General features: G+C 42.1%; 1 protein-coding gene across 5 annotated transcripts in view; it reads right to left on the bottom strand.

Annotated features, from left to right (window-relative positions):
• Nucleotides 1-8,207: 8,207 nt before the first annotated feature.
• WIPF1 (WAS/WASL interacting protein family member 1) overlaps nucleotides 8,208-16,550 on the bottom strand; it is a 73,269-nt gene continuing 64,926 nt past the window's right edge. For 3 of the 5 annotated variants that reach the window (XM_064162345.1, XM_064162352.1, XM_064162334.1), the window contains exons 7-9: nucleotides 12,675-12,887; nucleotides 9,898-10,011; nucleotides 8,208-8,671 (exon numbers count right to left, since the gene is read on the bottom strand). In XM_064162345.1, coding sequence (XP_064018415.1) covers nucleotides 8,616-8,671; nucleotides 9,898-10,011; nucleotides 12,675-12,887 — 383 coding nt within the window. In that variant the 3' untranslated portion in view covers nucleotides 8,208-8,615. Of the gene's footprint in view, nucleotides 8,672-9,897; nucleotides 10,012-12,674; nucleotides 12,888-12,996; nucleotides 13,382-14,282; nucleotides 14,733-16,550 lie in introns of those variants that run through there. The other 2 variants (XM_064162370.1, XM_064162362.1) reach the window with 2 other exon arrangements.

Raw genomic sequence — 16,550 nt, 5'->3', positions numbered from 1 at the left:
CCACACTTCTGATGCAGCCCAGGATCTGGTTGGCCCTCCAGGCTGCAAGTACACACTGCTGGCTGATGTTGAGCTTCTTGTCCACCAGCACCCCCAAGTCCTTCTCCTCAGTTCTTCCCCCTCTCTCTCCAAACTACACAAGTGGTCAGCATGTGTATGAGAGGGAAGACTGAAAGTCCTGGCATGGAGGGTATGTGGTGATTCTCAAAGTTCACAGCACAATTTTTGTTTTTAAGTCTGAGATAATCTGTATCAAACAGACCAGTCCCACTAGTGACAGGTGCTTGGCAGCAGCAGTTCTGTAGGCAAGGCTAAGGAGAATAAACTATGTATTCAGAGGAAGTGGACAAGGTATCTTTCAAAGAGAGGTTCTTGGGTTTCATAAGCAGCCCAAGCTTCTCACCAAATAGCAGAATTGAAATTTCTGTTTTAAGCAGGGGGAAAAAAAATCAGCAGAAGGGTTTGTGCAGTCTGCAGCAAGGGCTGATGCACAGGCAGCACAGAAAATGCTAGTGGACCCTGCAGTCTCTGACAAACACTGCAATGAACACTATGAGGGACACTAGTTCTAGTAACAGCACATGTAGGAGAGAGACTTTCACCCATGCCCTTTACCCTGCTCTCAAGTGCTCTGGATACTTCAGCTGCCTTTTGCTTTTGTGGCTTTGGAGTGCTTTGTCTTCAGCCACACAGGGTCTGCTGCTCACCAGGGCATGTGAGGGCTCACCGATAACTCTGAATTTACTTCAATTCCTGACAGAAAACAGAGAATAGTAATTTTCATATGCTTATTGCAAGTCAGGCAGGATGTGAGATAAAGAACTACCTAAACATCCACCTTGGCATGAACACAGGAACGTTTTCAGAAGGGTATGTGTCTTATCAGGTACGATGTTTGCACAAGCTTGGGGCCAAACAATTGTGTACACAAGTAAACGTAAAACACAGCCAAAGCAGTCCCTTTTGGGAAGGTAATAGTCTTGAAAAGGGACTTGTACAGCAATAAAGCCCTGCAGAGTGGCTGCAGGGAGAGATCAGTGGTTCCTGTTTTGGCAAGAAGAAGGATGAACAGCAGTCAACAGCCTCTTTGTCCTCAGCCTCTCTGCTGCCTTTACCCTTAGAGGTGCTTAGGCAGAGATTTCTGCTGTGTTCTACCAAAACATTAAGTAACAAAACCAGTCTCATATTAAAAATGAGAGAGGTACTTATGTAGGCTAAAGCTCAGCATTCTTGATGAAATTTTTTTTTTTTTTTGAGGAAGAAAAAAAAAGAATAAAAAAAAAAAGGAATTCTTTTAGGGGAAAAAATATGAAAATGAGAAATGTCCTATTGTAGTGAATGAGAAAGAATGACAATCTCATAGGGACTGCATTCATGATAGATTTCTACTTTATATTTTAAAGTTAGGGTCTGCAGAAGCCAAATCTTAGTCCAAACCCATGTGTTTTAACATTGAAGTAGTGATTATGAGAAATGATCATAGAATCAACCAGGTTGGAAGAGACCTTCAAGATCATCCAGGCCAACCTAGCACACAGCCCTATCCAGTCAACTAGACCATGGCACTAAGTACCTCAGCCAGGCTTTGCTTGAACACCTCCAGGGACGGTGCCTCCACCACCTCCCTGGGCAGCCCATCCCAATGGCAAATCACTCTCTCTGGGAAGAACTTCCTCCTAACATCCAGCATAGACCTCCCCTGGCATCACTTGAGACTGTGTCCCCTTGTTCTGTTGCTGCTTGCCTGGCAGAAGAGACCAACCCCCACCTGGCTACAGCCTCCCTTCAGGTAGTTGTAGACAGCAATGAGGTCACCCCTGAGCCTCCTCTTCTCCAGGCTGCACACTCCCAGCTCCCTCAGCCTCTCCTCATAGGGTTTGTGTTCCAGGCCTCTCACCAGCTTTGTTGCCCTTCTCTGGACATGTTCCAGCACCTCAACATCTCTCTTGAATTGAGGAGCCCAGAACTGGACACAGTACTCAAGGTGTGGCCTGACCAGTGCTGAGTACAGGGGAAGAATGACCTCCCTCATCCTACTGGCCACACTGTTCCTGATCCAGGCCAGGATGCCATTGGCTCTGAAAGGGAGAGTGAAGCCCAGGCACAGCTCTGTAGAGAGAAGTTAATGTGTATGGGGAGAAACATTCTTGCTTATGAAAACAAAATTACTTGATTATAAAGTTGGCATGACACTGTATGCACCAGACCCTTACAGCTTGGAGGAGTATGAACTTTTGGGGTGAATTAGAGAGATTCCTATATAACGGCCACACAAGTGAAAAGGATGAGCTCTTTTAGAAGTGTAAACCACAGTTTCATTATGTGTAAAATGAAATGTATAGGAATTCTAAGAGTGTAATAGAATATGAAGCTGAAAATCAAGATTATGTCATGTTATGTATTTGAGTAGTTCTCAGAGATCCCAAAGACAGCAGAAACAGCTGGCAGCAGGAATTGCTCATTGTGCTTGCTGTTAGCCAGATAAAACCCAAAACCTGAAGGCTCTTGATCTATTTTGGTAGTAAATGTAAAGAGATAAATATCAAAATAGTAAATCTAAATAAATCCAAAGTGTTGCATACGGATGCATGGGCCAATATTTAGCCCTCAAATTGGTAATTAGCTAGGACTAATTTACTATCCTGAACACAAAATGAAGTCAAACCAGGTGAGAGGGCAGAAGGGAGCAGCCTGGGCAGACAAAGCAGGAAGGTCATTGGAAATTGCTGAACCATGATCAAAGGAGTTGGATATTTTTGTGTGCACTGCGTGCAACACGTGAGCCTTCCCACAACTGCAGGGAGCAGTCAGAACTGTTTTACAGCATACTATGTGGGTTTATTTTAAAGCAACAGTATTTTAGGAGTTAAATGGAAGAGGGAGTATGTTGTAGGTCACGGCATACTCAGTTTAGTTCCCTCCCCCCAGAGTCAAGAAAACAATTGCACTTCTTAAAAGCCAGAAAGAACCATGTTTAGTTTGGAAAACAGGAGATAGACAGTCCTACTAGCTGATCACTAGATTCATACTCTTAGGTCTCATTCAAGGTTACTGCCACTGAGATCTACAAACAAAGGTCTCTCAGCCAGCTCCTTTACAGCTCACAAACTCCTAGCCCCCACCCTCTGTCGTGGCTCTTTTATTTATATTGCACAGGCACAACTGGTAAGCCTCTAGATTGCATCTGAGCCATGGGTGTTGGTGGCCTATTACTAAAGTCCATATCTCTGTACCAGTCAGTCTGTAAAAGACAGTATCAACAAGCAGAGGCTATAGATGTCAAAGGATCCATTACCTGCGTGAGAGTAAATGTGCTGCTTAAGTCTTTACAGGATAGATCAGTTACAGTGTAGAGCTTTTTAGCTCAAGTTTTGTATGATGTTTCTAATTTCTCAGAAGCTCGAAGTGCAGCTTGAATTTGTGCTTCCCCCAGACTTTTATTGAAGGGCCTCTCTGTGATGAACTTGGTCTAAATTATCTGAAAAGGTTAATATCTAAGATTAAGAACAGGTCTCCAACGTCTAAAGGAGGATTTAACTTGTTTGATATTCTCTGGCAGTGTTCTACCTACTGAGAGAGGGTAAGAACAAAAAAAATCTATGCTAGAGTGACTTTCCATGTCATGTCCCCATGGCATGTGCCTAGCTTGCCTTGCCAGGAGCCAATGCTCATAGATAATTCTTTATCCTAAACTCAATATTTCTTTTTATCTATAGGTGTCTAATCTTACTGTATGGAGGCCCAGAGTCCTCTGAGCATTAGGGCTGTGCTAATGTGCAATGGGAGACAAGAAGGCAGAACAACCAGACTCAATTCCTGCCAGGCTCAGTGTTACAATCCTGCTAAAGCAACCTGTGCTTCTGTCAAGGATGCAACTGTGTTTTTTTTCTCAAGGTAACAGTCTACACCACCAATTACATAAAAGTAACATTTATTTGGCATAGAACAGAAAAATAAGGAGAACAAATTCACATACAAAATAAATGTTAAGAAAAAAAATTCACATAACTAGATTACTATTTTATAAAAAGCTTAAACTTTAAGCACCTGATAAAAAAAACAAAAACAAACAAAACCAATGTTATTTTCTACTCACTCTATGTTTCATTTATCTCACAGTCTTGTGTGGCTTTGGCAGTCCAGATTTAGAGGTCTTCCTTATATTGCAGACAAACTGTTTTTCAAAAAGCAACACACTGAAGGGTTACTCCTTATTTTCAAGCATGCACTTTCCTTTTCTTAAGTCTGCCTATCTACCTGCCACATACTCACTGAGAACATATACATATGTCCTGCCTTTGCTGAGTAACTACGAGGCTTCCTTTATACCAATGCTTCAGGTTTATATTTTAAACTCAATTGCCCAAACATTTCTACCTTATGGGCTAAAAGCTCCCAGTTTTCTCCCTATGTACAGGAAGAACCATTCCACAAACATTCCATGAACACTTAGGTAAGATATTCTCCTTATTTTCTGGTGCATACCATTTACAAGACTGAAGTTCGTACAACACAGTCAGTGTACCGCTGCCAACAGGTTGCTCACAGCTGACTGTGAGACAACAGTGTTCACGATTGCAATGTGGCATTTCATGCAAGCACATGTAATATTCTAATTTGTACTCCAGTACTGATAGAAATTTAAGCCAATTATTTGTTTAAATTTCCTTCTGCAATCTTCTCCTTTCCAGCATTCTGTGGCTAAGGGGCCCTCTCTAGATCTCTTCATCATTGAATGCCATTCTTTGCTTCCAAAGCAAAAAGTACCATTTCTGTTTCCATACTCCTGTAATTGTGTTACAGTATATGTGAAACACAACAGCAGGTTAGTCCCCTCATCCTCTGCTCCAACAGAGACCTACTTTTACAAGTGACATGTAAACAGTTTTTGCTGCATGGAGAAACTACTGCCCATTTTTTTTCTGAAGTGATGGTTTAAGGAACTTCTTTAGTAGTTTTATCTTGCAGGAAAAAAAAACATTCTTCTTATTCTTTTAGTGCAGGAAATGCTGGCTTCTAAATAAGAACTTTGCAACCTGATTTAAGGAGTTCTTTTACAGAAATGAATGCTTCCTGAATCACAAACTGAGTTTCCTTTAACAACTCTGAACATAAATCACTGTGACCTCTTCTCCCAATTACTGGTGTTGAAAGCCATAATAGACATAACATGCTTCTCTTCCAGAAATATTGAACATAAATGATTGCCACATGGTACAAAAGTTATTTATTTACTGACAAATTAAACAAAAGTGAACAACCATGGCTGTTGTCACACAACATGAGTCTTAGTGATGACATAAAAAGATAGTTTGAGGTGTGAAGGTTTATAATACAATGGCATTGAGACAAGTTCAGTAAATCTTATATGCAAGCAGTGAATTAAATGTAGCCCTCTAAAAACCTATGCAATTATGTTGAGGTCAGCTGGGCTGTACAAACAGCAGCACGAGACACTGTTTTTTGGAAAGAGTTAAATTTCCAGAGCAACACCAACAACTGATTATGAGGGTAACCACAGCCCACTTACACCACACCTAAAGACTGATCCAAGTCCTTCCATACTCTGAGCTCATTCTGAAGCTAGCAGACTAAGCACATTACAACTGTGGGACTTGGGTCAAACACTTTAAAATGCTACTGTTGGCACTATTTACATTGGACTTGGAAAAGCAAAACCTATTAGCTTGTCTAGTGAAACATAGAAAACTTTACTAAAAATGTTTTAAGGCACCATTGATTCAATCTGTTTTGGATTTTTAAACACTTTATAGTGAAATAAATACCTTAATACTGAGGTCCCTTCCAACCCAAACCATTCTATGATATTGCAAATAGGTATGGATACATCAAGCAATATATTGAGTGATAAAATGCTGCATTGTTCTGAACTATATCTAGGGATTTTTATAGCTAAAGATATAAAGTTGTTGTTAGATGAAAAAAAAATACCTCTTGCTGCATTGTGAAGCTATTTTACATGTATGCCAAACATCCATTCTGAAGAGTTTTCTCTAGAACCCAGAAGTGCTAAACACCAAGCAGCTCAGGTTTCTTGGCTTGTTGACAGAGGGTCTTTTACACAGCACATTTTAAAGTGAGACTGAAGCTGGTTTGACAAGTCTTTGGTAGTGGTTTACAATTTCTGGTCAGAAAACCTTGCTCTAAAGACCAAATATAGGGAGCTAGCAGAACAATGTGCAGCATTGTAATGAACTTACTGAAAGTAAAATCATCATGCTGGAAGCAGTTAAGTTACAAAACAGGTACTAGTTTCTGGAGGTTTGGGTTTTTTGGCTGCATAGCTGTAAAATAATACGGATTTGGCAGGTCAATGTACTGATAATAATGTATTCTTAAATTCAAAATGTTGTTCCTTACAAAGTTATAAGTGCTTCAGTTTCAAAACATGGATACAATAATTTATCCTTTAAGCTATTATCCTAAAAATCTTATTTGGACTTCTATTCACATAATAATATCCCAAAGGGATAGGCACTTTAAGTGACAGCCATAAAATACATACACAAATTCAGTATTGTGCAAGGTTTGATTCCAAGGTGCACCTGTCACATGGAGGTCCCTCGAATATCTGTTTAAGAAACTCTTACAGCCACGATCCTGCAATTAGATGTAGATACATCTCTGCGCCTGCGCATTGGATTGCAGGCTCAAGACCATAAATAGTAACTTAAAATAGATCATTAGATTAAAAAAATATGTAAAAAACAGGTATCACAGCTAACAAGATTTTGTAAACAAACACTGAAAAGGCTATGTTAAATTTGATTTGGCCAAATCCAACTCTCTCTCATCCCCTTCACTGTGACTGTCCCAGCTGTCAGGCAGACAGAGGATCTGCCCTTCCCTGCCCACTGACAGCAAAAAGTCCTGTGCACAAACAGTCCAGTGGGATCCAGATCCTCTCTGGCTAAATTCCTTAGATTTTTGAAGGGCTGACCTCATCCCAGCCACAGAGTGTACTTAGGATCATATTTTCCATACCAGAGAAACATTTTCCTAGTCTACATGACTAGGGTTTTTTTCTTTGACCAACACCCTGTAAAGCATTGCTGCTGATACAGGCTTGGTAGAGATCCCAAGAAGAACGTGACAGAAACTACTGAGGAGACAGAGAAGCAATTTTTCAGAGCTAACCATCAGAAGTCTAATTAACAAAGAGTAACATTCAGCAATATTTCAGATCCAGATTTATAACCTTCCTCTAATTTCCAAAGGCATTTTATATGCACTGAGATCCATTTCTAAAATGCACTCATTTAATTAACTCTTTTCTCATATTCAAAAGTCAAATGCCATTGAACATATTAACCAATTGGCACAATGTTAGAATACTTTCCTCTTTCTTCTATGAGTGTAAGCCTTGCAGCTCTCTGTGGAGACCCCTTTCAGCACAGTTTGAAAGGACAGGCTTCATGGCAAACTCAGATGGCCAAATCTTCCCATTTCTCTTGAATCAGTGCAGAGAACAAATTTTGGAGCTGATGCTCCCACTTTAAAGCACAAACCTCAGACCTCCTTCACTACATCAAAGAGCTTTCACTTATGCACATTTTTGACCTCAGCTGTTCTACTGTAACACAAGTCAAAATCTAAGACTTGTGACCTCAGCTCCAGGAAGCTTTTTAAGCCAAACCCCATCATTTAATTGTACCAAAGAAACAACTGGAAAGCAGTCTGTGGAGCACTGCTGTTAGTGATGCTTTGTAGGAGCCTGCAACTAATAGCTGCATTTGCACCAAGATTTCTTTCTGAGAACTCTTTGCATGAAGTCACAGATAGAGGGCATTAAAACAACACAGGACACAGATGACTGTGGGTTGGTACACACCAGAGTAGGAAAGAATTAGGTGACTAAAAGCATAACACTGTTTAAAAACAAGGAAAGAGAGATTAAAGGTTTTTTTTAGAAAAGGGTATTTTTATGATGACAAATTCTTCACTTGTGCTTTTCTTTGCAAGATTCTTCACAGATTAAAATCAAGACCAGCCACACTTCATCCTGGGGCCAAGATGTGCTACTTATTTTTTTTAAATAAGATTTGCATGATTAAGGTGAAGTGAAAAGCTTTAACTCTTGGTCACCATGTCGTACGTCTATGGCTTACATAAGCAAATGGGATGAGTGTAGGCATGCAAAGAAGGATCCAGAGAACTCTTGGCTACAGGGTTTTCCTCAGCAACTGTTTTTTAAACAGAAAAGAGATTTTACTTTTTCATGCAAATAACACAGCCAGTGTACCCAAAGGGAATGATAACAGCTTTGTTCTAGCTCTCATTAAATTCAAAGCCAGTAAACCTCTGGAGCTTTCAAGAAGACATGGCTGGACACAGTAAGCATGATAAATGTATGTTGTGTATGGTCCACAAAATGCCTTTCATGACAGCCTGAAGTATAAGCAAATAAAATTTATAGCTTTGAGCAATTATAGTTCATAAGCTGCACTCTGTAAGAGACACTGAAGTTTGTTCCACCTGACAAGTTAGAAGTAGAAATAAAGCAAAGCAGACAACGTTCCAATGATGTGGACAGGAGAGCTGACTTGAAGAAAACTTGAAAGCAGATGTTGCCCAAAGATGGGCCAGAATCCATTTCACCTTGGTATAGGTGGAAGTGGGGGAGCACCTCTTTCTTTTCGACCAGAGCCACCTAAAAGAGAAAGGAAGTATTTTTTGTGTTACTCCTCTTGGTTCCTTTTAAAGTGGGAGCTTACATCCAATCCATTAGTTCAGCGACTGGTAAAGATCTGGGTTTTGGGTTTTTTCCCCCCCCTATTTTACTAAAAAAAAAAAAATCTTTGTAGAGCTTCCAGTTAGCTTATTAAACATCATCAAAACTTCTCAGAACTAGATTGATAGGTTGTTAGCCTTACTATTTTATGCAAATGCAAACCTTCTCAGTGCTACCTGACACACACAAATTCCAATGAAAGTGGCAAGCTCTTAGTACAGCAACATTTCAAAGGTCTTTGCAGTTTTTCCTATATGAAGATTTCCATTGTAAACTCATGGAAGGACACATAAACCTGCATATATTACTTTGCCTTTCTTTGTGGTGTAATACCAGCAGGATGAAAGCTAACAGGGCAAAGTGAAGGGTCAGAGACTAACAAGAATTTCTGCTCCAAACCAAAACCTCATTTGAGAACAGGTGAGACAGAGAAACATCTGAGTGTGCCGACGATTACAGGATAACTATGAGCCACCAATGTCACTGGTTGTGAAAGAAGTACATTGATCCTTGAGAGTATCAGGTAATATCACTAATGAAGACAAGAAACATTGACGCTGCTGTAGAAGACATGGTTGAGACCAGAACTGAAACAGCATGAAACACTGATTAGAAAAGACAAAACAAAACTGAAATGTGTACACAACCCTGATGATTGGAGCATAGAGCCTGGAAATGGAGATCACAATTTAATCATTCCAGAAAAATAAAAACTGAGAAGAGGATGTGACTGTTGTCATTAAAAATATTAGGGGTTTACCTCACCCAGGAGGGAGGATAACTAAACTCAAGGATGATGTTTGCAAAAGAATAAATGAGTTGTGCATGAATTTAGATGGGAAATGAGGCAGAAGCCCTAGGAGATTTTGTGGTTCTGGCTGCCTGCAGCAGCAGGACTGACAATGATAGCAAAGGTGGTCTCTTTCAATACATGTTCCAGCTAAAAACCTAAACAATTACATCTCAAATACAAGTTTAAGAGGCATTGTGCACATGAACCTGCATTTGGCATTTTCTGTGCGGTGGGGGTGATGAGGCTGTTATTCTGAGAAGTTTTGAAACCTCAGCATTGAGTCTGTTCCCCATATGTATTGTTTTTAGGATGATACGCTGAAACAGCAACAGCAGTGGTGGAACAAACTTACCTCTGCTTTCACTTCTTGCTAGTTTACTGGGATAACTTCTGTTCATGGGTACATATGGCTCCGGGGGTGGCAAATCAGATATAGGATGAAAAGAAAATCTGCTTTCCCATTCATCTGAAAAATAATCCATGCCATTTACTCAGCTTTGTGGCACAACTTCAGGAAAGTATATTGACATTAATATGTTTAATAAATGTTTTATATTGCAAAATGTTTGCAGAGCTGAGTACTCAACCAGCATCCTATTGGGAAGTCAGGAAAGAAGATGAAAGAGAATGAAAATTATTGTTACCTTCAACAGCTCACTTAGCTAATTTAACACAAAATCACAGAGAAAGAAAATGGACATAATTCCACTGAAATAAGTGCTATGTTCCCATCTACACATAACAGATCCACTTTTTTAACACCACAGACAGACAGATACATATATATATATGTTACCCAAAACACACAGCATTTCCTAATTCAGAAGACCATTTTTCTCCCGAGTGTAGAATTTTCTGATACTCACATTTTGTTGATACAGAGCTCAAGAGCATCACTAAAAGCACATTGACCTTTATAGGTGTTTTCCCTTTCTCAATTTTTATAAAGGAAAAAGAAAACTTGAGGCTATTATGACAAAATCTATGATGGCAAAGGAACCTGTATGAGCCCAGATCCTGGGCTGTATCAGCAGAAGTGTAGCCAGCAGGTCAAGGGAGGTGATTCTCCCCCTCTGCTCCACTGTGGTGAGACCTCACCTGGAGTACTGCGTCCAGTTCTGGAGTTCCGATTACAAGAAGGATGTGGAGATGCTGGAGTATATCCAGAGAAGGGCCACAATGATAATCAGAGGGCTGGAGCACCACTCCTATGAGGACAGACTGAAAGAGTTGAGGCTGTTCAGTCTGGAGGAGAGAAGGCTCCCAGGTGACCTTCTTGTGGCCTTCCAGTAACTGAAGGGGGGCTACAAAAAAGCTGGGGAGGGACTTTTTAGGCTGTCAAGTAGGGACAGGACTGGGGGGGAATGGAGCAAAGCTGAAGGTGGGGAGATTCAGACTGGATGTGAGGAGGAAATTGTTCAGCATGAGAGTGGTGAGAGCCTGGAATAGGTTGCCCGGGGAGGCGGTTGAGGCCCCATCCCTGGAGATGTTTAAGGCCAGGCTGGATGAGGCTGTGGGCAGCCTGATCTAGGGTAGGGTGTCCCAGCCCATGGCAGGGGCGTTGGAACTGGATGATCCTTGTGGTCCCTTCCAACCCGGACTGATTCTATGACTAGTATCAAAAATGACAAACTACATCAGCAGATTGAGATTACCAAGACACTTCTGATGTTCTTATTGAGTCTGCAGGATTCTAAGGAATAAAGTAAGCTGATAATTTTCCTCATCAAAATAATAGGAAAAGCTTATGAAGTTCTGTTCTGCACTCGAATTGAAAAGCCCCAGGAGGAAAGTGTGGGATGTCTTAAACTGTCATTTCTTCACTTGGTTGCTTCAGGACTTTGCAACCATAACTTTCTTGCAATGTTGTTGTATCTTATTGCATAACGTAATGAACGTCTGAGTAAGTTCTGCCTGGCAGTTGTACATGTGGCTATTTGCTGTGATCCAGTTTTCCTGTGTGTACTCCCAGTGGCTGCAATCAGAAACCAGTGTGTTTTCTGAACCCTGCAAATGACTAGGGCAGGAAAAAATGTGCTTGTGACCCACCTGTGTTATCTGATGTGTGAAGATCCTTCAAAAGCATGAGTTACAATTTTATTCTCTGCTTGCTTTTCCTAACATTACAAATGCCATAAATACAGTTTTAGCCTTTCATAATTAGCTGAAAGGTTTATCTATCCTTGGCAAATACTAAGTAATTAAGAAGAGAATCACAATGAACCTTTAAAACAGCAGTCCTGGACTGTGTCTTTCAATAAGCACTAACAAAAAGTGAGATACTTGAGCTTTTCAGCAGTGTTCTGACAGTCTCTTCTCTCATCTGTTTTTCAGTTAGATGTTGAGATATTGGAATATGTCCAGAGAAGTGCAACAAAGCTGGTGAGAGGCTTGGCACACAGCCCTATGAGGAGAGGCTGAGGGAGCTGGGGTTGTTTAGCCTGGAGAAGAAGAGGCTCAGAGTTGACCTCATTGCTGTCTACAACTACCTGAAGGGAGGCTGTAGCCAGGTGGGGGTTGGTCTCTTCTCCCAGGCAACCAGCAACAGAACAAGAGGACACAGTCTCAAGTTGTGCCAGGGGAGGTCTATGCTGGGTGTTAGGAGGAAGTTCTTCCCAGAGAGAGTGATTTGCCATTGTAATGGGCTGCCCAGGGAGGTGGTGGAGTTGCTGTTCCTGGAGGTGTTCAAGAAAAGCCTGGGTGAGGCACTTAGTGCCATGGTTCAGTTGATTGGCTGGGGCTGGGTAATAGGTTGGACTCTTCCAACCTGGTTGATTCTATGATTCTATCCTAAAATGCAGTTATGGTTGGAAATCATAGTCAGAATGATCCCTTTAAGCCTTATTTTTGTATTGTAGCAAAGTAAAGCAAGGTAAATAAGTTTGTTTTTTTTCAGACTGTTTTCCAAAGGGTTGTTTTTGAAGACTGTTCTGATGTCTTTGCACTTCTGCTCAATGCATGGCATATTTCCTCCATTCTTAACTAGCAGGGTTAACTGAGACTGAAATGACACTTCTGTTGGTAAGAAACCAAAGGTCTGCACTAGAAACAAAACCTTTTGTGACTTATTAAGGCCAAAAGCCACCATACAGTCCTTGTCAAAGGCAAACAACTGGGAGGAGGACTTACCATCGCCTAGGTCCTGGAAACCATTTCTGATAGCTGAGGAAGGTGGTGGTGGTGGCGGTGGTGCTGCTGAGCCTGGCCGGTCAGGAGGAAGTGGTGGTCGGGGTCCACCTCTCTGGTTGTCCAGCCCTGCCCGGGATGGCAGCTGGGGAGCAGCAGGCAAAGCTCTTGAAGTGCTTCCATTCCTGCTTATGGGAGGAGGTGGTGGGAGGGGGCCTGGAGCAAGACAAGAGGGAAACAAACATGCAATTGCATCAAGGGTTATTCTGCTGGTGATAAGCTGCTGCCTGCATTCCACAGCCTTCCATTAATAAATGGGAGAGGGTTCACTAAACCTGAGAACTTTGACCCTGAGGGGAAATAGCCCTTGACACAGACTTCTTTGCTCTTCAGGGCTCTCTAGGGAGCTCAGGGGAGCAGGGCCCATCTGTGCAGAAATACATCTCAAGTGTTTATATTTCCCTCAGCTACAGAATCACAGAAACATTCCAGTTGGAAAACACCCTTGAGATAGGTGCTGGTCCTCAAATCCATTCTAAATTATGTTGCTCACTGCTGGGTTACAGATGGAATTCAGGGTACTGTGGAGATGCAAACCATAGCCCATTTCCTTCCATGTACTGTTGCAAAGGCAAGAGGACATGTAGCAGAAGAGGTTCAGAGTATCTTTGTCCATAAAGGTGGTCTTCTCTGGGTGTCACAGCCAGAATCTGCAGCGGTGCACAGAGAAATTCAGCCCAAGAGCAGCAGCGTTAAGCGGCATGGCATCAGTTAGCTCATTTATAAACATATATGCTGTATGCCAGGTTTTTCAGTAGCTGGAGCACAGCCACCTCCTGCTAAACTGAAAACAGACCAGACCTCACACGTAGACTGGCATTTCCAGTGTCTGTGTATGAGAGCTAACTGGTGTGGTGACATGACAGATCAAATATGAGGCACAAACCACATAACACAGGACCAGGGTTCTCCTGAGGGCAGAGGAAGGGTGCTTCTCCAAGAGCAGCAGGTATGTAAAGGCAAGAAAAAGCTGCTGCTGCTGCCAGAAGATAGGTACTCACAGTTAGGAAATGAAGCAGAGGGTGCACAAGGCTATGCCTATTTAAAGGTCTTGCTACCTCTGTTAGACACAGTTGGGCAACTCAAAATTATGATCACTTTAATGAAATGCTTCCTTAGACCTGATGAAATTTAGTTACAGATGTACACTTTGAAAAAGAGAGTAGCAGATATTATGTCTCCAGCAACAAGTATTGCAAATGCTTCAAGAAACATTCTGTACTTGGAGTGAGTTTTTTGTTCTTTAAAACCTTTTTTTCCCCCCACTTTTTTTTACAATTTGCCTTCAGGAAATGGTTTCTAAGAAAGAGAAGCATTTAGTGACTTTCAGAATAGTTTTGCTCACCTTCTCTCTGAACCACATCATGCATATTGAACTGCTGCAAAACAGGAGTACTTACATTTATAATTGATTGCTACAACTTCCTTCTGTTTGTTGAGCCAGTAGAAAGGTACTACCAATTTACTAAACCAATCTGCTTATGACAAGAGCCAACCAGGAAAGCAACAGTAGAAGCAGAGGCCACCATGGAAAAATTGAATCATGTGAGTAACTGCAGATACTCTCTGCATCTTTGACCCATGCTCCCAGTCAAACATGACAAGATTTCTCCCATTTATTTACTGCAGGCTGCGCTGGCATTGTGCCATCCTTTTGGCTGGCAATGTGCCATCCTTTGGCTGGCAACCAGCTCCACAGAACACCATTTCAGGGCCAGTATTTTCTGTAGCTGCATGGCTGCTGCAGGTGCTGTGCTACAGGAAATCCAGGCTGCTTCAAGGAGCTGGAAAGCAACACAGATGGCTGTCACCTGTGTGAGCTTTCATGCCATTCATCTCTATTGTTCAGGACCAGGTGGGTTTGAGACTATTCCAAATTTTTATTCCAAAGGATAAAATGAAAAGTAATTCTATAAGCTTTCCAGTGTTGCCTTCTGTGCAATGCTTCTCCCTTCTCATTTTTACAGGGCCTGGCTGTTTGTGCCCAAATTCTCTTATCTCCTAAGGGAGAACCAACAGATATTAAGAGAACTAAGTTATAATGTGCAATTCTTAAAAGTTATGAATAGTTGTCAAAAAGGACAAAGTAGATCATAAAATAACTCAAAAGAGGTGATTCTATTTTTAGTCTCATTTGAATATGGTAAATAGCAACAATGAGTCACACTGTAGCTACTACCATTCTATTTAACAACCCCTGACTAGGTCTTTTATTAAAATGATTTGAATTTGGCTGTAAGTGTTCATGTCTCCCAGCACGTAGAAGGTCAGGTTTTGCAAACCTCTATACACAACAATGTCACCATTAACTCGTTCTGGTTGACTCAGGAGAACAAATGTTGTCACCTATCAGAATCTAGACACCTTTGCATCAAAGAACATAATGGGGAAACCCCTTGTTTGCAACCCTTTTGAATTACAGTAATTATAATGAATAGGCTGCCAAGATCTGTAAAAGTCCATGTGAGCAGGCTGGTGACTGTCCTTAAGCCACCATGACACTCATAAGCCTTCATTGCCAACTGCAGAATCCCTTGTGCCTACCAGCACCATTTGCTGCCTGTGCATAGCATGTGCCTATGTGGTGATGGCTGGCAGAGAGGGCCCTACCCCATGCTACATCCTGCTCCTCCAGCCCTTCTGTGCATTGCACAGGGTGAAAAAGGGATGCTCCAGCTGAAGCCATCCAGTGGTGCTCCTTCTGCATCCATCTCGTACATCATACAATAGAATTACAGAATGTACTGGGTTGGAAGAGACCTTTAGAGGTCATATAGTCCAATCCTCTTCCAGTAAACAGGAACATCCCACCTAGATTAGGTTGCTCAGGGCCCCATCAAGCCTGGCCTTGAATGTCTTCAGGGATGGGGCCTCCACTACCTTTCTTGACAACCTGTTTCAGTGCTCCACCTTTCATAGTAAATAACTTCTTCCTAATGTCCAAACTAAACCCACCCTTCTCAAGTTTAAAATCATTGTCCCTTGTCCTACAAGCAATCTACACACCTTTGTAAATAGGCCCTCTCCAGCTTTCCTGTAGGCCCCCTTCAGGCACTGGAAGGCCACTAAAAGGTATTCCCAGAGCATTCTCCAGGCAAAACATCTCTCTCTGCCTGCCTTTGTAGGAGAGGTGCTCCAGCCCTCAGACCATCTTCCTGGCCCTCCTCTAGACTCTCTCCGTCAGGTCCATGTCCTTCCTGTGTTGAGGGCCCCACAGTACTCCACGTGAGGTCTCACCAGAGTGGAGTAGAGCAGCAGAATCACTTCCCTCAATTAGCTGGCCACACTTCTTTTGATGCAACCCAGTATGTGGCTGGCCTTCTGGGCTGCAAGTATGCATTGTTGGCTCATGTCTAGCTTCTCATTAACCAGTAAGCCCAAGTGCCTTTCTGCAGAGCTGCTCTCTATCACCTCATCCTCCAGCCTGACTCAGGTGCAGGACTTTGCACTTGGCCTTGTTTGACCTCATGAGGTTCAACTGAGTCCTTCAGTTTGTCCAGGTCCCTCCAGATGAAATCCTGTCCCTCTGGCATATTAACTGCACCATTCAGCTTGGTGCCAGCTGCAAACATACTGAGGGTGCACTCAATCTCACTGTTTATATCAGTGATGAAAATATCAAACAGCAGTAGTCCCAGTACAGACCCCTGAGGGACACCACTTGTCACCCACCTCCACCCAGACAATGAGCTATTGACCACCACCCTCTGCATGTGACCATTCATCCATTTCCTTGTCCACTGAACAGTCCACCCATTGAATCCATATGTCTCCAGCTTAGAAAGGTGCTGTGGGGGACCATGTCAAACACCTTGTAGA

This window comes from Pogoniulus pusillus, chromosome 2 (assembly GCF_015220805.1).
Source record: "Pogoniulus pusillus isolate bPogPus1 chromosome 2, bPogPus1.pri, whole genome shotgun sequence".
NCBI lineage: Eukaryota > Metazoa > Chordata > Aves > Piciformes > Lybiidae > Pogoniulus > Pogoniulus pusillus.
This window is presented reverse-complemented; position numbering and strand designations above follow the sequence as displayed.